The sequence below is a fragment of the Dama dama genome, chromosome 21, assembly GCF_033118175.1.
Source record: "Dama dama isolate Ldn47 chromosome 21, ASM3311817v1, whole genome shotgun sequence".
NCBI lineage: Eukaryota > Metazoa > Chordata > Mammalia > Artiodactyla > Cervidae > Dama > Dama dama.
The window spans coordinates 73,597,729-73,619,522 of NC_083701.1; the positions used below are offsets into that span (position 1 = coordinate 73,597,729).

At 41.6% G+C, this 21,794-nt stretch overlaps 2 protein-coding genes across 8 annotated transcripts in view; one reads left to right on the forward strand and one right to left on the reverse strand.

The window, feature by feature from the left end:
• The window catches only part of RMDN1 (regulator of microtubule dynamics 1), a 35,272-nt gene extending 26,700 nt beyond the window's left edge, over positions 1-8,572 (forward strand). The window contains exons 6-10 of one of the 2 annotated variants that reach the window (XM_061123833.1): positions 407-462; positions 2,309-2,396; positions 3,812-3,842; positions 7,791-7,885; positions 8,447-8,572. In XM_061123833.1, coding sequence (XP_060979816.1) covers positions 407-462; positions 2,309-2,396; positions 3,812-3,842; positions 7,791-7,885; positions 8,447-8,497 — 321 coding nt within the window. In that variant the 3' untranslated portion in view covers positions 8,498-8,572. Of the gene's footprint in view, positions 1-406; positions 463-2,308; positions 2,397-3,811; positions 3,843-7,751; positions 7,886-8,446 lie in introns of both variants that reach the window. The other variant, XM_061123832.1, reaches the window with a different exon arrangement.
• Positions 8,573-12,826: 4,254 nt separating this feature from the next.
• Positions 12,827-21,794, reverse strand: part of WWP1 (WW domain containing E3 ubiquitin protein ligase 1) — a 131,571-nt gene continuing 122,603 nt past the window's right edge. For 5 of the 6 annotated variants that reach the window (XM_061123831.1, XM_061123829.1, XM_061123826.1 and 2 more), the window contains 2 exons: positions 21,327-21,399; positions 12,827-14,143 (listed from right to left, as the gene is read on the reverse strand). In XM_061123831.1, coding sequence (XP_060979814.1) covers positions 14,044-14,143; positions 21,327-21,399 — 173 coding nt within the window. In that variant the 3' untranslated portion in view covers positions 12,827-14,043. The remainder of the gene's footprint in view (positions 14,144-21,326; positions 21,400-21,794) is intronic. The other variant, XM_061123830.1, reaches the window with a different exon arrangement.

The following is a 21,794-nucleotide window of genomic DNA, read 5'->3' on the forward strand; positions in this document are numbered from 1 at the left end:
ATTTTGTTTTTCTAACAAAGAATAATTTCACTTAACAGTCATATAGGACTTGCCACAAAGAACTTTATTATTTAGTTTTCTTTTAATCTAGAAGATATAACTGAGAGCTATATATTGTTACTGTTTTCAAATTAGATTCATTTACAGATTTTGTTTTCTTTCCTCTTGCTACATCCTACTGTCAGTTTCTGAATCTTATAAAATAGTAACCTAAGTATAAGTAAGTAATAGTGTGCTGAAATATATTAAAGAGTCAAAAGGAAGAAAATTGGTGTTGATTATCATAGAAAAATTGAAATTCTGGGTTGCAGTTTTTAAAAAAAATCATGGGTTTTGTCAGCAATATGGTAAAGTACTTATTGGTGTTTAGAAAACAAATATGATTCCTTTTCTCGTTTCTTGTTAGAAAGCAATCGAGCTGAACCCTAAAGATGCTACTTCAATTCACCTTATGGGTATTTGGTAAGAAGATTTCTTGAAATAAATATTTCAGTGGTACTTAGTGTGATCTTGTTTTGTAGTATATAAAAAAGTAAAATGTTTGAAATATTATTTGAGAGTCAAGAGTGTTTAATCCATTAGATTAACTTACAGTTGTACTGGTTATTTAGTGTTTGAAGTGAAGTGAAGTGAAGTCGCTCAGCCGTGTCTGACTCTTTGCAACCCCATGGACACCAGGCTCCTCTGTCCATGGGATTCTCCAGGCAAGAATACTGGAGTGGGTTGGCATTTCCTTCTCCAGGGAATCTTCCCGACCCAGGGATCGAACCCAGGTCTCCCGCATTGTAGACAGACACTTTACTGTCTGAGCCACCAGGGAAGTCCATTTAGTGTTTAGTATTTAGAAAATACTAAATTTGATTGTGATTTTGTTAAGTATTGTTATTCAGATTATTTAGAAACAGGTATTAAGATTAAAAAGGCATTTAAACTTTTCATTAAACCTTAGATTCCCTTTTTAGGGGAAGATTATTCTTGTTTACCAGACTGAACGGATTGGATTAAGCTAACTACATAGTAATACAATAAATAGGATGGCCTCAGAGGGTCTTTGTGTCTTCAAAGTGTGTCAGATACAGTGTGATTCATCTGAGGAATTTCAGTATCTTTCCATTTTTATGTAATCTCTGTTTAAAGCACATCCTTATCTTGCCGGTATGAGCATACACCAGTGTGTTAAATTCTTACTGGTTTGAGAGTCTTAGGTTTACCACCATTTTCTTTACGTGTGGTCTACAGAGCTGAGTATTTATTGTCTTCTGTGAGGGGTAACAGCGCAAAGTCCGAATCAAACTCTCTTTAAAGAGAAGTAAATACCTTTTAAAAGAGAAGTAAATACTGGATAAAGGACATGTTTAACGAAACACTTACTGAGTGAGAATTAATGGTAATTGAGGGACAGTAATTCAGATGCTGGTGACCAGATATGAATGAACTACAGTTTCTTCCTCAAGGACTTCAGACCCTAATCAAAGATCGAACACTTTTTTCCTCCTTATTTCAGAAAGCTGTCGAGAGTTTTGATGTTATTTTTTTTATTAACCTTTTTATTTTGTCCTGGAGTGTGGCTGGTTAACGATGCTCTGAGAGTTTCGGGCGGACAGCAGGGGCCTCAGCCGTGCAGACCCACGTGTCCCTTCCCCCAGCCCCCTCATCCAGGCGGCCACGTGACACTGAGCAGGGCTCCCCGTGCCTGAAAGGAGCCGAGGGCTGCTAGTGGGGGCGGGAGGTGAGCGGGGAAGGCTCTTCAGGGCGGGTGGGTGGACAGGCGCTGCTGTGTGTAAGACATCCGGATGAGCCGCACCGGCCTCCTCTGCTGTCGGGTGTTCGTTATTGCCACACGCTTTCACACGTGTAGACTTGCTGGTTGCTCTTGTCATTTAGGTATCCCATGCTTTGTTATTTTTCTTGTTTTTTTAAAAACTTCTCGAGTTAGTTTTTATGTAAAAAAATAGGGGTAATGATTCTATCTCATTTTATTATTGTAAGGAGTAGATGGGAGAATCACTCAGCTCAGCACTTTGCACAAAGTGAGTACTCAGCGGTGAACGATACACTGTATCATCATTACTATTGTAAATGTTGCTTACACCTAGTCGCAAAATAGACCGTGATGGATGGATCAATATAAATAAGTCTCTAAATAATTCAGTACAAATATTAACCTACTGGATATTATGAGAAGTATAAGCTGTTTAAATATACAGTAGGAGAAGATTCCTTTTATATATGTTAAGATGCTTAGTTCTCTTTAGGAGAAAAAAAGACGGTGCAATTTGAATATATGTGTCATTTTCTTTCCCTATAGGTGTTACACATTTGCTGAAATGCCTTGGTATCAAAGAAGGATTGCCAAAGTGCTGTTTGCAACTCCGCCTAGCTCCACCTATGAGGAGGTAGTGTGAGGTCCCTTGTCGGTTAGTACTGGTCTCTTAACCGCTGGGCCGCTCTGCGGTGTCCGCACATCCGGAGCTCTGAGCAGTGAGGGCCGCCGGCACGTTCCAACGGCCCGTGCAGCCCTTACCACAGAGGCTAGTGCTTATGATGCGTGATGGTGAGTGTTTGTTTTCCCCTTTAGGTGAATGGCTGAGCATTCTGGTATATTGCAGCTAAAGAACCCCATGGCCAAAAGCTACCTTCATTTTCTGTTTGAAATCTGTACCATATGAAAATTATAAAATAGAGCAGGAAATACACAGTTGCTTCCCAGTATATTTTAGGGACACATTCTAGGCTTCCCTAGTGGCCCAGCCGGCAAAGATTCTGTAAGATAACAGCCGTCTGTCTGGGAATTAAAGCATGTTTGTATTGATAGATAGTACTTACAACATTTTTTAAAAGCAGGCTTGAAAGGCTTATAGTCTCATTTCTAAGGTCTTTTGCTTTTCCTGTTAAAAATAAAACCTGAAAGGGATTTCAGGGCACGTACTTTGGGTTTACTTATCACAAAATTTTTAGAGTAAGGAAGGAGACGGTTGAAAAAGATTTCCCAATACTTGAATCATGAGCTTGTATCACAGTGCTTTCTGGGAAGCTACAGTGTAGAATTTGATGTCAAGAATATTTAGTTGTATAATCAGAACAGAGTTGTGAAATATTTGTTTTTATTAAAAAGAATGCATTCTCACAAAAAAGACACAATCATCTCTACTATGACAAATTAGTTATGTATCTAAAAGATCAAGTGTCAGTTAATGTGCTATGAAAACAGTTTAAGTGGGACAAAAAGGAATTAGCAGGGACTTTCAGGCTGACACGAACATCTTATGTAGGGATTTCAGTTACAGAGGGCTCTTACAGATGCATTGGCCCAACCTGTGTATCCCTGTAAACACAGCTTTTGATTTTATCTAGTTTTTATTCATAAAGCCACTGTTCTGATTTAAGAAGAAAAATGTCAGAATAATCTGAGTTGTACATGATAATGATCTTTCCTCTTTCCTAATGATGCTGGTTTCAGTCCAAGTTCTGAGTAACAGTCAAGTCATTACTAGAAATGGGCCACGTACTGTAATCTGTATTCTGATGATTTCATAGTGTTATGTTCAATTTTGCTGTATTAACTCCCACTGTTGATGAATTGACTGTTACTGTTTTTTAAGGGGATCATTCTTTTAGGATGGTTTGATTTACTTCCTATCTTATATTTAATGTAGGAATAGATCTTTTAATGTAGGAGTAGATCTAATGTAAGAATAGATCTTATATTTAATGTAGGAATAGATCTTATATTTAATGTAGGAAAATGCTTTTTAATACTGACTCTGTTTTAATCCTTTTCAATGTATATGGGCTTTTGTGTTTTTGACAGGCCCTAGGCTACTTTCACAGGGCAGAGCAAGGTAACGTTTTTTATTTCCTATAACTGTATGAATGTCTGACATGTAATAGCAATTTTTTAAACAAAATTATTTGTTCTGATATACTTCATAAACTTCTTTTTGAGCTGCTGCTAAGTCACTTCAGTCTTGTCCGGCTCTGTGCGACCCCGTAGACGGCAGCCCACCAGGCTCCCCCGTCCCTGGGATTCTCCAGGCAAGAACACTGGAGTGGGCTGCCATTTCCTTCTCCAATGCATGAAAGTGAAAAGTGAAAGCGAAGTCGCTCAGTCGTGTCCGACTCTTAGCAACCAGACACTCCCAAATTATTTTTTAAATTATTTGTTTGTTTATGGGTGTGCGGGGTCTTTGTTGCTTCGTTGTGACCCCCCACTGGTCACAGCGAGTGGGGGCAGCTCTGCTGTGCCTGGGCCTCACTGTGGCGGCTTCTCGTGTGGTGCCCGGGCCGAGAGGTCTCACGGCTTGTGGAGTCTTCCCGGACCCGGGGTAGGACCCGTGTCCCCTGCATTTCCACCCACTGTACCACGAGGGAAGTCCTCAAGTAATTTTTAAAAGTCCTTATTTAGTAAAGATCACCTGAGAAAGAAATAAACTTACTACTGAACTTAGAGCTGCAGTTCTAATGATCCTTCATTTGATGTAATTCAGCCTTCCTTTTTGGGAGGAGGCGTTGACAGATTAACTCTTTATTTAAGATCACACAGCTAATCAGAAGCATGTGTTTATCTTCATTTAAAATTTTTATTGTTTGAAACCGAAGTATAATTGAAATGTAACACTGTTAGCTTCACGTGTACAACATGACTTGATATTCATACACATCATGAAACGATCACAAAAGCAAGTCTAGTCAACGCCTGTCAGCCTTACACAGTTACAGAAAGTACTTTTTAAAGATCAACTGTCTTAGCAAATTTCAGATGGCATTTAAATGAGAACTCTCTGCTGTAAACCAGGTCAGTCTTTGTTCCGTTGCAGACAGTCTTTTGTGATGAAGAGTTTTCTGTTACTCTTACTTTGAAGAAACAGCCAGCCTAGAAAACATCAGCCTACGTTTATCCTTTCTAACTGCAGAAACTAGAGATGTCAGAGACAGAAGCCTAATGTCCAAATACAACCCGCCACCCGCCCAAAAAAAACCATTGCCAATATATTTTATGAAACGTAATCAGAAGAAGATTAAAATAGTTTACTAAATTTCAGAGCCTAGTCATATGGACTTGTTCAGATGCTTTCATGATAGCAAAGCATTTTTGAAACATGTTTCTTCTAAAGAATTTTGTCTGAATGTTAACTCTCTCTGTAATGTGTTAATTCTCATTTACTGTTAACGACCTTCCGTTGATGTTCTCTCATGATGGTAGTGTTACATATCATGGGTATGATGTGGGAATGCAGTTTTCTCAAATAAACTTAGAAGTATAATCACAAAGTTAAAAAAGCACCTTAGGAGACTTAAGCACTTGGGTTGCTGAGAAGAACACTGTCATGCTTTTGTGGAGCTAAAATGGCCCTCGGTAATTCCAGTCACCTCCAGGCCTCACTGTATGGTCACCTCCTCTTGGGGCCTTTCCTCATGGCTGATGTTCGGTTTAGAAGCTCCTCCTATGCTTTTAGTACCCTTTATTTCCCCCTTCATGGCCCTTATCAGTCCACAGTGTGACTGTTTCCCTGTCTGATGCTCTGCACCCTCGCCGCTTAGCACAGAACGCTGGGCAGACTTGCCGAAGGACAGCGTAAGCGGAGGCGGAATGAGGGAGTCTGCCTAACTCCGGGGAAGCCTTATGCACATCAGCATGGCATCTTACAAACATCTTCAGATTAAAGAAATAAAACAAGTTTGGGTTTTACTTGACAAATGTAGTTAATCATAAATCATATCCAGGAAAAATTATAAATATAGAAGGGTCCTTAAATACAGATAGGAGAAAACTGTATAGAATTAATGCAGACAGTCCTATGCTTTCATTCATAGGCTTTTTCACATTTTTGCTTCAGCCAAACATATTCTCCACTTTCCTGTTTAGATTCTATTCAGCGTCCAGGTCAGCCCAGGTGTAACCTCTTAGCTGCTTTTTTTGGTTTCCCATAGAACTTTAAAATTGGTACTCCTGTCAAAGCAGTCCTTTTATTCTTATGTTACATTCAGGTGTGCTTATGCTGGTCTCTGCTTTCCATTATAAATTCCAAAAGAGCAGAGACTTCCTCTGTGCTCAAACATAGCCCACGGGCTTCCGTGGTAGCTCAGCAGTAAAGAATCTGCCTGGAATGCAGGAGCCCCGGGTGTGATCCCTGGGTCAGGAGGATCCCCTGAAGAAGGAAATGGCAGCCCACTCCAGTCTTCTTGCCTGGAGAACCCATGGACAGAGGAGCCTGGCGGGCTACAGTTCATGGGGTCACAGAGAGCCAGACACGACTCGGCAACTAAACCACCACCAAACATAGCCCACGCTCAATAAAGGCTGACCAAATGTGTGTGTACACACACAGACACACACACACAGACACACACACACACAGAGACACACAGACACACACACACAGAGACACACAGACACACATACACAGACACACACACACACAGACACACACACACAGACACACACAGAGACACACACAGAGACACACACAGAGATACATACACAGACACACACACACACACAGAGATACACACACAGACACACACACACACACAGACACACACACACACACAGAGACACACAGACACACACACACACAGAGACACACACACACAGACACACACACAGACACACACACACAGAGATACACAGACACACACACAGACACACACAGAGATACACACACAGACACACACAGACACACACACACAGATGCACACACACACACACACTCACACACATACACACACAGACACACACACACACAGAGACACACACACAGACACACACACAGAGACACACACACACACACAGAGACACACACACAGAGACACAGACACATACTCACAGACACACACACTCACACACACAGACACACACACATCATCATGACTTCATTTACTCAGGCAGCAAGGACACACTGCGTCAGTTCGAGGCACTGTTCTGGGCACGTGGGATCCAGGGAACAAAAGAGGTGGGCGTTTTGTCTATCAGGACCCCCTCAGGCTTTCATCTGTTCAGTGGAGAACTGATTTTATAAAATTTCTGTGAAAATAAGAAATGTGTGTAATATAAATGGCTAGCACAAAGTAGACACTCAAAAAATAGTAATTCTCTCAAATTTTTTTGATAGGAATAGTTGAGCAAAGGAGACCCTCATTAGCCTAGCGTATTACAGTAAGTCCCTCACACACAGACTTGAAGTCGGGAGCTTTAAGACAGGGAAGCTGGGTCACGTGTCCGCTGTACATGGTCACATGCGTGTCCCCAGAAGTGTGTGCTTCCGTGTGCCGGGCAGTGCGTGTCGGTGTGGTGGTGCAGGATCTTTATTTCAAGCCCCGGAGGTCCGGAAGCAGCAGGGCCGTAGCTGCCATCTCCTGCCGCTGACGAGCCTTCAGCTCTGCCGTCTCCCCTCCTCCTCCTCCTCCAGAAAGGAGCTCTTCCTGTCTGCTCAGCGCCAGCCCCTGGATGCCAGCCGCTGTAGTGCACTTGTAGGATTAAAATGTTTTCTTTTATGTATTATTTGTGTGAAAAGTATTCCATACTTTCCTACATAGTCCATTGTGTTAGCTGGCTACCTAGGCTAACTCTGTTGGACTTTGGAACCAACCAGACTCATGAATGTGTGCGCTCTCAGAATGGGTCTTGGGGTTACTGTATTGGCATCTAGAAAATTTTAGAAATTGGCATTTTAGAAAATTTTAAGCCTTTCAAAATAAGAGCAATACTGTCTCATGGGAGATAAAATGTAAATTCTTTTTCTTACGTACAGTGGATCCAAACTTCTACAGCAAAAACTTGCTCCTTCTAGGAAAGACGTATTTGAAGCTGCACAACAGAAAGCTTGCTGCTTTCTGGCTAACAAAAGCCAAGGACCACCCAGCGCACACAGAGGAGGATAAACAGGTACAGCGTCTCCAGTGACCGAGGCAGACAGGCTTCCACTGAGGCTCGTTAAGGAAAGGGGAATCAAGAACTGCTTTAAAAGTGTCATTGTCCAAATGCATGTTATTAAATAATACTGCTTGTTTCAAATGTATACAGCAGATGTTTTTGGAGAAGGAAATGGCAGTCCACTGCAGTCTTCTCACCTGGAAAATCCCATGGACAGACGAGCCTGGCGGGCTACAGCCCATGGGGTTGCAAAGAGTTGGACACAACTGAGCACACGCATAGCAAATACTTAGTTACTATCAATAAACATGTATGAATTACTCAGTACAGTGTAGAATCATCCCTGTTTGACATATCTATACATAACTGATCAGGTCAGATTTCTAAAACGAAAGGCAGGGATGTGTGCTAATGTGAGTGTTCTCTGAGTCTCACCTCCGAGTTCCCTAAGAAGTTTTCCTTAGTGTACTAGCCTGGTGTTCTGAAACTCTCAGAAACTACTTTATGAACTTCTTTCACGAGTGGATCTCTGTGCTGTACCATTTGTTTATAATGTGTGTTCTTCCATTTTAGGTACAGACGGAAGCTGCTCAGTTACTCACAGGCTTCAGTGACAAGAACTGAGAATTTTTCAGTGAAGTAGCTAAGAAGCATTGCCTTTTCATCAGATTTTAAAGATAATAAATACATTAAGTATAACTGTTCTCTGGCTGTTCTTTTAATGTGACCATTTAACAAATATACAAAATTCTAGATTTCTTTACAAATAACAAGGCAAAAGAAACGATTCCACAAGGGTGGCAGAGACGTCTCCGTGGCTTAGAGGCAGAGATGACTGTGCGCCTGAGATACCCGCGATACAGCAGGGCGTGAGATCTCTAGGGCGGACCGCACGACGTCAGGATGGGGGTCAGGGAAGGAAAGCTACAGTGTGGATGCGCTGGCTGCCGAGGGGTGCATTTTCAAGTTGACTGATTCAAAGCTGAGCCCTTGCAGAGAAGCAACAGTGAGCGAGGAGCTCGGCACGATGGGGGTTCCTGGTATAACGCAGTTAATTGATGTGTCTTGGAGCCAGCCTGCATAAGGAAAGAGCTCCGTCAGGAGGGCTGAAAATGGAGTGGTTTCTTTAAAACGTGAGGTAGTCTTAAAAGTGGATTGATTTTGTCACTAGGCGAGCCCAGTCTATTCCCCGGTGGGTGAAAGGAACGTGGAACTCAAGGAGAAATGGAGACGAGGGTGTTTGAAGAGCGATCCCTGGGGTGCAACCAGTGCGGATCCGAAGTGCTGTGAGCAGCAGTGTCTTGAATGTCACTTAGAGACTTCTGAGAGTGTGTCTAGGTGGAGTGCTCTCCAAGGGAAAACAGACAGTGTGGGCATGCACTCTTCGTGGTTATCATGTGTCCTTTCAAACAGAAGCAGAAACTCAAAGTACTGGACTATTTATACCCATCTCTGATTCAACAGTTGCTAATCTTTTGCTATATTTTACTTATGTATATATTCATGTATTTACATGTATCTGTAAACTTTTGAAATAGTAGACAACATATTTCATCCCTAAATATTTCAGCATTCATTGTCTCAGAGTAAAGACATCCTTCTAAACAAACACAAATTCATATTACAACTAGAAAGTTAACAGCAATTCTTTAATATCCAGCCATATTCAAATATCCTTAAATGTCCCAACATGTCTTATATACTTCTAGAAACCAAGATTCAAAGATCATACATTGAATTTAATTTTCCACCTGAGTTTTAAAATCTAGAAGAGTAACCCATCTTTCTCTCACAGCATTGACTTTTTAAAAAGGCCAGTGCAATTGTCTTCCAAACTGTCCCTCCTTCCAGAATGGCCTTACTGACCCACCTTTAGAGAAACACTGTTCCATCTTATATGTATATTAGATCTTCTCTGACGTTTATATTTATCACTTTCTCTGATGATAGATACTGCTTGTCTTCACTTTTGAGATGTTTCTTTTTCTACAGATTTTTCCCCCCTGATTTATGTTAGTAGGCGTTTCACATCTTCATGTTTTTTGGTCCAGTTCTGAATTTCTAATTTGGATTTTTTTTCATGTCTGCAATTATTATTTAGATTTAATTCATACTAGTATACTGTGTTTAAGGATTTTACTGTTTTTTTTTTTTCTGTGTTTAGCATTTTTATCTGAAATTTCGTTTTCAGTTTTCTCTTTATAGAGTGACTCTGAATGTCATTTTTTGGAGGAATGACGTGTGTGTGTGTTTAATAATGGGAGGTAAGGGGTTTGGATTAGTTCAGTAACACCCTCAGTAATTTACAAAATGAAATAGTTTTGTAAAATAAGGTTTCTTTTAGTCATAAAGCCTTTTATGGAGGGGAGGATCAGTCTTTGATATTATATAGAGCTGTTTAAAATTCTTTCCTTTGAAATAGATTCGTAAGAAGTTGCCAAAAAGTACTCTCAGAGAGGCGCTGTGGCTCCCGCCCTCAGTCCTCGACGGTAGCAGGCCACCGCAGGCCGGTGTCAGAGCCAGGAGGCTGTGCAGCCCCGTGCTCAGACCTGACCACCCCTAAGTGGTCTCTCGCGTGTGCTCTGCAGTGTGACGTGGGTGGATTTCTGTAACTGCCCCAGCGAAGATGCAGAGCTGCTCCACCTCAGAGACTCGATGCTGTCCCTTAGGTCACACACATTCCCTGCCACCACCCTAATCCTGACAGCTGCTGAGACTTCCCTGTAGTTCTCTATAATCTGTCATTTCAAAAACATTATATAAATGAATCATACAGAATGTGATCCTTTGCGATTGGCTTTTTTCATTCGGCATAACTCATTTGAGATCCATCTAACTTTAGTCAACAGTGCCTTTTTATTGTTGATTAGAGTTCATTGTATGGTGCACCAGGTTACTTAAACTATCCACCTCGGGGCATTTGGGTGGTTCCCAAACTCTGGCTGCTATGAACATAAGGTATGACTTATATCGGTTATATCAACATACTTTTCCTCTCTGGGACAAACGTCCAGGAGTGTGGTTGCTGGGTCTTTTATAGAGCTGCTGTTTCTCTTGCCCCTCTACAGAGGAATAAAACTTCCTTCTCCAAGGAGTGGTTCCTCCCTGCGATTCTGCTTGTGTGCGTTTTCAGCCTCTCTTGACTGCCCCGGAGTCTGACCTCCCGGTCTCACGCTGCTCCTGGCCTTTCTCCGCTCTGGCTGAGAACTGCTGCTTCCGGGAGGGAGCCCTGGGGCCCCATGACTTCCCTGCCTGCAGCGCCCACTTGATGCGGCGCTTGTGTTCCAGAGCTGACTGCTAGTCTGAGGCCTGGTTCCCCACATCCGTGTCAACAGAAGTTTGCAGTGTTGTCTTCTAAACACACCACAGACCTGGGCTCCGGGTGATCACAACCGCCTCTCCTGCACCCGTCACCTTGTAAGAAGGAGGGCAGACGCTGGACTGGAAAGTGGCTGTTCTCCTCTTGTTGCCAGAAATTCTGAGTGGGCTAGCTGTAGATTTTCTAAAAATGATTTTTCTCAGACTCTTTAATTACAACAAGGAAAAAACAAAAAACCCCCAAAGAACCTAATGGAATTTTGAGGATTAAAGAACATGTATTTACCAGGAGTATCAGTAAATATTTTAAAATGCTGTTAACATCTGATTGTCCTTGGTCAAAGACTGGGGAGAGAATTTGAAATTTGGGAGATGCCACTTGTGTTCCCACTACAGTGTATGTGCTGCGGAAGCGAGGGCAGAAGGTGCCACTTTTGGACTATTCCTCTCTTACTGGTTTGGGTTCCCCCGCCTTTTCATTTTTTGTTACCTACTTCAACCAGAGAACATTTCTGTTTGATGCTGTAATGCCGACGAGAGTCTTTTGAGGTTCAACCAAATATTTAGACTCAAAAAACCTGAGACAGGCTTCATCTGGCACCAGTTCACCGGGTCCGTGGCAGGCTTCCCGACACTCGGATGACCTTAGAGCAGCGTCAGGAGCAGCGCATCCAGGCAGCTCCAGAACCACCATCGCCCCGGTCACAGCTCGGGAATCCCTAAGGGACAGGCCGTCAGAGCTTCCCCATCCCGGGAAGTCCGCAGTTGTGGTTTCCTGTCAAGTATCTGGAGTCATCCCAGTCCAGACACAACATACCATCTAGGGGTCTTTTTATGAACAGAAAAGGTATTCCCTGAAGCACGGTTGGCACACCAACCTACCTAGTTTTGAAAGCTGGAAAAGCGAGGTGTCTGACCTGAGGCTGGAGGGCGGGTGTTTTGTTTAACTCTTTTGGCATGAAGGGCGCTGAGCCGGCTTCTGAGTGCATGTATCAAGACAAGCAGGGATATCCTGCCTTCAGGCCTGGATTTCTAGGAATAACACGACAGAAGAGCCTGATGCGCTCTCCAGGACGCTGGTTTCCGCTCTGAGGCCGCCTGTGGTTCAGTAAGTTCTCACCTGAAGTGGGGGCAGGCGTGGGCACCGAGAAGGTCAGATGCCACACGGCTGTCTGCGCACGCTGGGCGACAGCCGCTGCCATCTCAGCGAAACTCCTCAGCGGTGCCGCCCTCGCGGTCTGAGTCAAGTGGCCCTTTCGAAGACTGGGCACCCTCTCACGCACAATCTGTCCTACACGCTCGTTCTCTTGTTTTTTATTCTTTAGGCATGAGAATAACTAGAAAGTCAGGAATGAGGATTTGGGGAAAGTATTCAACCAAGTGGATCACTGACTTTTATTTCATCTTTACTATGAATTCTGAATAAAAATGCAGAACATAATCTAAATATGTAGAAAAATAAAGTTTTGGCAAAGCAAAAAGTATTGTTCAGAGAAGTTAAATTGTATCCTAGTATCGTCTGTATGTACTCAGTGAAATATGTTACTGGTAACATTCTAAGCTGTCAGTTCCATGGTTAAAAAAAATTTTAAGTTAATGAAATTTATAGTGTATATTGAAATAATGACACAAGTGGAAATTTAAATTTTTATATTAATAAGGAAGCCCCACTTGCTAAAGCAGCATTAATGTCATTCACATCAGATTGTTATACATTTTTGTAGTTCAGTAAATGTCTTTGATAATGAAAAACAAAGTGTTTACCTAGGACAAAAATAATAATTTATATAAAAAGGGGGGAAGACCAAAATATTTTTTATATGCTTATTCAGATACATAGAACTTTCATGAATTTAAGAGGAATGAAGATATTCAAACTGTAATAGGAAATCATTAGACTTATTTGAATATTTAGATGCTTATGTAAGTCTTCAATCCATCTGGTTTTATAAAACCAAAATTTCAAACACAAAAGCAGAAAAGTTCACATTGCCTTTTTATATGTTCCTAAGTATCAAATTACATCAATTTATTCTGTATTTTAGAACATCATAGACTTTAAAGCTAAAGTACAGAAGTGCCTGATTCTTTTTAATCCCACAAACACCTGGCGTCCCAAAGTAACATGTAAACGAACCTCGACGCTGCTCGGTGGATTCTCTCCAATTCCCAGGACAAACTAAAAGGTAGACCATCTAGTATATGAGTCACTCATACAAGTTACAGTTTCATTAGTGACTTTGTATTAGTGATGTGGCAAAGAGGGAAATTTTTCAACTACTGTATTTATTTAAAATAAACTGACAGGTTCAAGCACCCATCTTAAGAAAAGCCAGCAGCACTTTTTTAACATATTCAAACTAAGATTTTGGCCTAAGCCCTTAATGCCTTCCTGAACAGCCATGCGACTAAACACCCTCAAGAGATGTTCCATCAGGGAGAACACACAGGGCAACCTGCACTCTCCCCGGACGACATACACAAGGCGGAGCAGACCCAGACCGCTGTCGGACGGGCGGCTGCCACGCTTAATACTCTCTGAGCTCTATAAAACTAGAGCCACCATCATAGATGCGTATATAGACATATAGTTATTTTTAATAAAGTCTCTTGCTTGCTTCAAAATTTAAGGATTTTTTTTTTTTCCTGGTCAGTCATTTCAAGGGAACAATAAATAAAGTAGAAAAGGATGAGCTGTTTTGCATATTTCTGTGGAAGAACGGAAAACATTTATACTTTTGAGAGGTTCAGAAAATTCACTGTACAGAATGAACAGCTTATGTACACTATCTGTGCAACTCTTCTTGGCTGGGGGATTTGAACGCAAGAGCTCCTCCGAGACAAGAAGCCGCTCATTCTTGTCCAAACCCCTCTGTTTCCTCTATCGCAAAAAGAAGTTTCTCCTTTAGTTGTTCGTAACTCTTATACGGTGGTAGATCCAAGCGATTAAAACTGAACAGAAACAAAAACAAAATGTGTTTTCAACAAAATAAACTCTGAAAAGATTTCTAATACATTTTTAAAATACATCTGAAACACTAAACAGAGGAAGAATGTAAAAATTTTGTTGGAAGTATTCTAACTGACAATTCACTACTATATTAATACTTATTGAACATAATATTAAATATACAAATTTTCTTATAGCAATCGACTGAATTTTAAGACCTATTCATAAAAATAATGTTTCCCAGAGAAAGCTGGAATTACAAATAGTAACTGTAGCAATAATGGATAAAATCGCTGGAATTTTTTTTCTCTTTTCTATAGTACTATGTGACATTGTTTCCGCAGTCCCCCTAACTTCTCCCCTTGGGTTAAGAGAGTCCATTTATTTCACTCATTCACCTATGAATTCACTCACTCATCAGTTACTTACTGAGAATCTCTTCTGTATCAGGTACTTCTCCCAGGAGCTAGTGATACAGAGATGAAAAACTAAGGCCCATGTTCTCACTGAACTTACATTCTAGGGTGGAGACTGTCTATCACCAAATATATACTTTTGTCTTTTCAAATATCTTGTCATATGTTGGGCTTCCCTGACAGCTCAGCTGGTAAAGAATCCGCCTGCAATGCAGGAGACCTAGGTTTGATCCCTGGGTTGGGAAGATCTCCTGGAGAAGGGAAAGGCTACCCACTCCAGTGTTCTGGCCTGGAGAATTCCATGGACTGTATATATAGTCTATGGGGTCACAAAGGGTCGGACAGGACTGAGCCACTTTCACTTGTCATATGTAAAATTATTTCTAAAATAAAGTACTTGCAATCTTGCCAGATTCAAAGAGAATTTCCTGCTGGGATTAACTGAAGAAATACAGAAAACATGGAAAATGCTTAAATCATCAATGTATTGTTTTACGATTTACAAAGGTGTAGACTAGCATTTAATTTTTTTAAGACGCATCACTGAGTCGCTGGGTCAGGATTCAGGAGTTTCGGACTTCAGTCCCCACTCTATTAGCGTCTAGTGAGGCAGCCTGAGAAGTCAAAACCGTCTTGCATTTTATCTTCTCACGTGGAAGGTTTCTAGAGATGGCCCAGTTCCCTCCTCCTCCTCCTACCAGTTACCTGCCTTGGTCAGGAACTGGACATCAGGAAAGAGCCTTCTGAAACAAGGCAGCCGATTAAAAGTGTGTTCTTCTCAGACCATGTTTCTCTCTCTTGAAAAGCCGTCCATGGTAACAAGTAAGGGAGCCGTCCCCTGTCCCCTGGGCCTGAGGCGCAGTCTGATGGTGGACGGAGGTCAGGGGAGACTTCCCAACAGGAGTTTGGTCCCCTGCCTGGGTCAAACTGTCCTTCGTCCACCAAGTCGCCCCACCGTTCCCCCCGACCCCCTCTGTCGCTACCACATCCACCTGTGTCTACCTCCTTCTCGTCTTTGATCTAGACCATCAAAGGATTTCCTGCCTGCTGATCTTGTGTAGAGTTTTCTTTTTCACTTCTTCACAATCTATCTAGCCTTAGATCAGTTGCAGGGGTCCTTTATTAAAAAGACATGCAAGTGTAAAACCCCCTTGCTGCTGCTAACTCCTGTGGAGGGGGCGGGGGAAGGAAGCCTGGGCCGTCTGTTGCAGGCCACCGCTCATTCCGTGTTCTCCAGGCAGACCACACGCCTGTCTGCTCTATGGCCATGCTCTTATTTACGGCTCTCCCACGTTCCGAAATACCCCCTCGTCTATTTAAATATTATTAAGAATCAGTCCAAATGCTACAAAACTTCCTCCAAGAATTCTCTTTGAACATCTTATATAGACTTCATAATTCCCCTCTCCATAAGGTCTTTTTATTTCTATTTAGGATTTACTCTGTATGATGACTGACTGGTTTCTTCCAATAGATTCTAAAGTTCACAAGGGCAGAGTCCCCTCTATCCTCCTGACAGATCCATTTTGTGTACAGGAGACATTTAGTAAGTGTTGAGTTGAACCATGTGAGAAAATGGGTATCTTTAAAATATTCAAAAACATGGCTCTAAGACATGAGCTATCATGTTCTGTGCTGGTTTACAAAAGGACAAAAACATACTAAAAATACTCATCTTTTGCTGAGTACACACTATGTGAATGTCAGAATACCGTTTTAGTTTGGCTTTTTAGTTACACTTTGAGGAACGTTTGCTACTTCTATCTTCCCATATGTAAAAAGGGAGCGGAGAAGCACCCCCACTAGCTTGCTTCACACGTACGTCACCTGCTGTCCCGTATCCTGAGAGCTGCCACCTCTCCAAGCAAAGCCCTGGCACCACAGCCGGGGGACCCCACCCGAGGGCCATCGGGACCATTTCCCCACAGACTGCAGATACAGCGCCACGCCCCCCCGCCACTGCCGGAGACGGGAGTCTCTCTGGGTCATCTTTTCACCTAAGTCCTCACCCCAGTCCTGACCTACTCTACTTCCCCTGATCTGAACAGTATCTCCACCTGTGCCCTCCATCTCGCAGCATTCCAGTCCGTTCTTCTGAACTTCTATTACATGATGTGCAGGCTTCTACAGTCTTAACGGGCTTTCCTGGTGGCTCAGATGGTAAAGAATCTGCCTGCAAATGCAGGAGAGCTGGGTTTGATCCCTGGGTCGGGAAGATCCCCTGGAGACAGTCTTAACAACTCCTCTCTTCCCTTCACTGAAATTTAGCTAGTCTGAAACAGTCCATTTCTTTCGCAGCCAGCCAACACTTTCCTCCTCTGAGGCAAACGATCTGGCTGTGAAGCCTTCCTTTTGCACTCTTGCTATCACCTCCTTCCTGATATGTTCCTTCACTCACTGACACCTCTGTCACTCAGGTGACACGCAACGCTACGGCCTCCCAGGGCTTGGCCCTTCTTCAGGGATCTGTTCCTCTACTTCAGTATCATACCTTGAACTTGGTCAGCAGCAGAAAAGGAAATTATTAACTAAAACACTCTATTCTCTGATTATCTGTTTTCCCCAACTTAATTCAATCAAAGTGCCAACCTATTAACCCAATGCTTTCTCACCACCCTACCTTGTCCACAGACTCTTCTGATCTTCACCTCTTAAGCCACAGCCCATCATTATAAGTATTAGGTTGGTGCAAAGGTAACTGTGGTTTTGGCACTGTTGAAATTGCCGTTTGATACTGGGATACATTCTCGATAAATGTGGTTATGTTATACATCACTTTAACACACATTTCTCGCTTTATGTTTTTTGGCTAATGATTACTTGCTGTTTATTTTATATTTACTTTAGACTATGGAAAGGATGTTAGACGAAAAGCAAATTCGAGTGATTGTCTTATTTGATTTCAAAATGAGCCGTAAAGCAGTGGAGACAACTTGCAGTATCAACAACGCATCTGGCCCAGGAACTGCTAATGCACGCACAGTGCACTGGTGTTTCAAGGAGTTATGCAGAGGAAACGAGAGCCTTGAAGATGAGGACCGGAGTGGCTGGTCATCGGAAGTTACAATGACCAACTGAGAAGATCATCGAAGCTGATCCTCTTACCACTGCAGAAGTGGCTGAAGAACTCAGCGTTGACCAGTCCACGGTCATTCTGCATTTGACGCAATGTGGAAAGATGAAAAGACTCAAGAAGTGGGTGCCTCATGAGCTGACTGAAAACTAAAAAAACTGTTGTTCTGAAATGCCATCTTCTCTTATTCTAGGCAACAACACACCATTTCTCGCCTGGATTATGACGTGTGATGAAAAGTGGATTTATATGACAACCGGCAACGACCATCTCAGTGGCTGGTCTGAGAAGAAGCTCCAAAGCACCTCTTAAAGCCGCACTTGCACCAAAAAAGTCATGGTCAAGTACAAAAAAAGGGGAAGAAAAAGGTCATGGTCATTGTTTGGAGGTCTGCCGCCTGTCTGATCCATTACAACTTTCTGAGTCGCGGTGAAACCATCCATTACATCTGAGCTCAGCAAATCCACAAGATGCACCGAAAACTGCGACGTCTGCAGGCAGCACCGGGCAACTGAAAGGGCCCATTCTCCACGACAACACCCGGTCACACGCTGCACAACCCGCGCTTCAAAAGCTGAACGAACTGCGCTACGAAGTTCTGCCTCATCCACCATATTCACCTGACCTCTCACCGACTGACTACCACTTCTTCAAGCATCTCGACAACATTCTGCAGGGAAAATGCTTCCACAACCAGCAGGAGGCAGAAAATGCTTTCCCCGAGAGTTCGTCTAATCCCGAAGTATGGATTTTTACGTTACAGGAATAGACAAAACTTATTTCTCACTGGCAAAAATGTGTTGACTGTAATGGTTCCTATTTTGATTAACAAAGATGTGTTTGAGCCTAGTTACAATGATTTAAAATTCATGGTCTAAAACTGCAATTACTTTTGCACCAGTCTAATACTTTATAAAGGGCATGGTCCATCCTTATAATCAATACCTTGCAAATACTTTAAAATCTTATCTCTCCTTTTTGAACTTACTCAAACTCTGAATGAATTCAGCCTTCTACTTTCTCATTCCTTGTACCTTATCAGTTGAAAATTACTGCAGGGGAAATCTGATGACTTCCCATGAACTACTAGACCCGAGTGGGCAATCCAACACTGCCCAGCATTCTTAGCCATGTTTCTCTAGAAACGCTTGTCTAGTCCCTGACAACTCTCCCTTTCTTTCTCCTTCCAAGTCTTTCCCTTCTTCACTGTTAGCCAGTGACTTCACCTTATAAATATTTGGAGGAAACAAATCAACAGTTGATCAACTCTTTTCCTTCACAAAATCTGAAATCTATCTATAGTTTATACCCAACTTTTCTTCCTCTTCTGTTACAACAAAGGAAATGTTCTTGTTTTCATCAAAAGTGAATTCCGTAACTCACACTCAGAATCCCAGTTCTTTCCATCTTCCTTAAAGAATTATCTCCTTTGGTTATGAACTCTCTGTCCCCTCACTCAACAACCTCTCCTCCATTGGACTCACCAATTTAATCTAACCTGGTGTTCTTAATAGTTTTTGGTGAACAGATCCCTTTTTCACATCTAAAAATATCAAGAAATCCAAAGAGCTTTTTGTTTATGTGAATTATAGCCACTGAAATTTACCATAAGTTAAATTTTAAAAATAATTTACTTTGAAAATGAAAGTAAACTTATTTTTATGAAAAAAAAAAAAAAAAAAAAAGACTGTTTTCAAAAAAGTAGTGAAAAGAGTGACCCCGTTTCATATTTTTGCAAATTATTTTAATGTCTGGTTTAAAAAAAGACATCTGGATTCTAATACCTATGTGTTTATACTATCAAACTGTGTTGTTTTGGATTAAGTATATGAAAACTGTCCCCATACAGATATGCAGTTAGAAAACAGAGATGTACACAAGTAATTTTTTTTCCAGATAATTGTGGATATTATTCTTTGATAATATACTAAGTTTGACAAGATTATGCATAATATGGGTTTTGAAATCATATCAAAGAATACTCTGTATTCTGTTATATGAAATCCACTGGTTTATTGTGCACTTTGAATGTTTTTCCCATGCATGAGTTTATAATAGCATGTATCAGTTATTTGGAAATATAGGTTCACCAAGTTATAATGAATTTTCAAATATTAAAAGTCTTGGGAAGTTGTGAAGCTGAATATACAGTTTTCCAAAATTCTGATTTTTGTATGAAACCTCAATTTTATCATCACCAACAAATGCTGTTAGTTGTTTTCCTTAAAGTGATGAGCTTTTACTTAATTTTCAAGAAAAAACTCTGAATGAAATCATCTGTTATATTTTCAAGTAAAAAGAGCTTTGCACAAAAAAAAGAGCAAGCTCTTCAGCTTTCAACTCAACAACTGCCTAAAAGCTTCTTCCTAAGACAAAAACCAGTGTTTTATGTAGACTTGCCATTAATTTTGTCATACAGAATATTAAAAAAAAACTATACACATACTTCAAGTGTGAAGATTTAATAAAGTTAATAGTTTTTACCACTTCATAATCAACTACTGTCAATAAGCCTGGCCTTTCCTTTTTTTTTTTAAACTTCAAATGTGGTGAAGTTGAAACTTCAAATGCAGAGATAGCAGTTCGACGTCACTGCCTTGACCCGTGCTAAGTCAACAGCTGCTGAGCCACCATTACTTTGGTACCACAAGTGCAAATGTCAAAACAATAAAGGCAAAAAAGGACAGTGTGAGAACTGGCTGTGGCCTCCTGAACGCAGCACACAGCCTCAGGCCAGCACCATCTTCTGGACGGCTGACAGCCCTGACCTCCCTGCACGCACTCACCCAATTCCCGCCACCCCCCGGGCCAGAGTAACTTTCCTTAGATAGCATTACTCCTATTTAAGACTCCTCAATGGCTTCTCACTGTCTTTAGAATCTAATTGCTCGTCATAGCCTATTAACCGAACCCACTCCAGTACTCTTGCCTGGAAAATCCCATGGACGGAGGAGCCTGGTAGGTTGCAGTCCATGGGGTCGCAGAGTCGGACACGACTGAGCAACTTCACTTTCAATTTTCAGTTTCACGCACTGGAGAAGGAAGTGGCAACCCACTCCAGTGTTCTTGCCCAGAGAATCCCAGGGATGGGGGAGCCTGGTGGGCTGCTGTCTATGGGGTCGCACAGAGTTGGACACGACTGAAGTGACTTAGCAGCAATGTACCCCTGCCCCCATTTCCAAATTCTTTTATCCTCATCCTCTGAATCATTAAGTTCCATTCATACCAAGTTACCTTTTATTTCTGTAAAAAATCCCTATACAAAGTATATACTCCCCATTTCTTCCCACAGCATGCTATTCATCAAACTCAACTTAAACATCACTGTTCCTAAGAAACTTCCCTGCCCATCCAATCTGGTGGGGATTCCTCTCCAGGTGTTCTCCTGGTTCCCTTTAAAGGACTCCCAGCATTCATAAAGAGGTGTTCACCTGTTTGTCTTCTGTGCCCCCACCCCCAATGGAGCACAAACTTCATAAAAGGCAGGGAGCACTTCAATCTTATTTTATACCTAGTGGGCACTCTAAATATTTGTTGAATCAATGGATACATTTCTTGAGTATTTATATTAACCAGTCACTCTAAAGTGTTTAGTTATAGAGTGCTATATTAATCAGTAAAAACTGAAATTCTGACTACTTTAATGAATCAACAATTATACTCAGTCACTGTCCTATTTAAGATTTTTGAACTTACCATGTGTGGCTTCTTGGTAACCAAGTGTCTTTGCCAACTTTTTCAATGCAAAATTTTTGAGGCCCATTACTTCCTAAATCAGGAAAATATGACAAAATTTATTTGGTCCTTTAAACTTTTTAGTTTTGACAACCAGTCAAACCAGAACATGTCACAGAATCACCATGAATTATACAGAATAAACTATACTGTAAGTGGCTTCTGCCCAGAGAAGCTTCTTAATGCTGCAGAGATCCAGCAATGGGAATCACAAAGTAGAAAGATCAGTGTCTACAGAATCGTGCTCCCTCCACAAAGCAATGGCCAAACAGCTTCTGAGAGCAGACTTGCATACCTATCTTACAAATGTACTTGATATTAACCATTAATTTGTCTTTCTTTCAGTAGATGCCCTACATAAAGCACAGAAGAATAATCCTTAGGCTTAAGTCTGCTGTGTGTCTAAACGCATTTATCACAGAATTATTT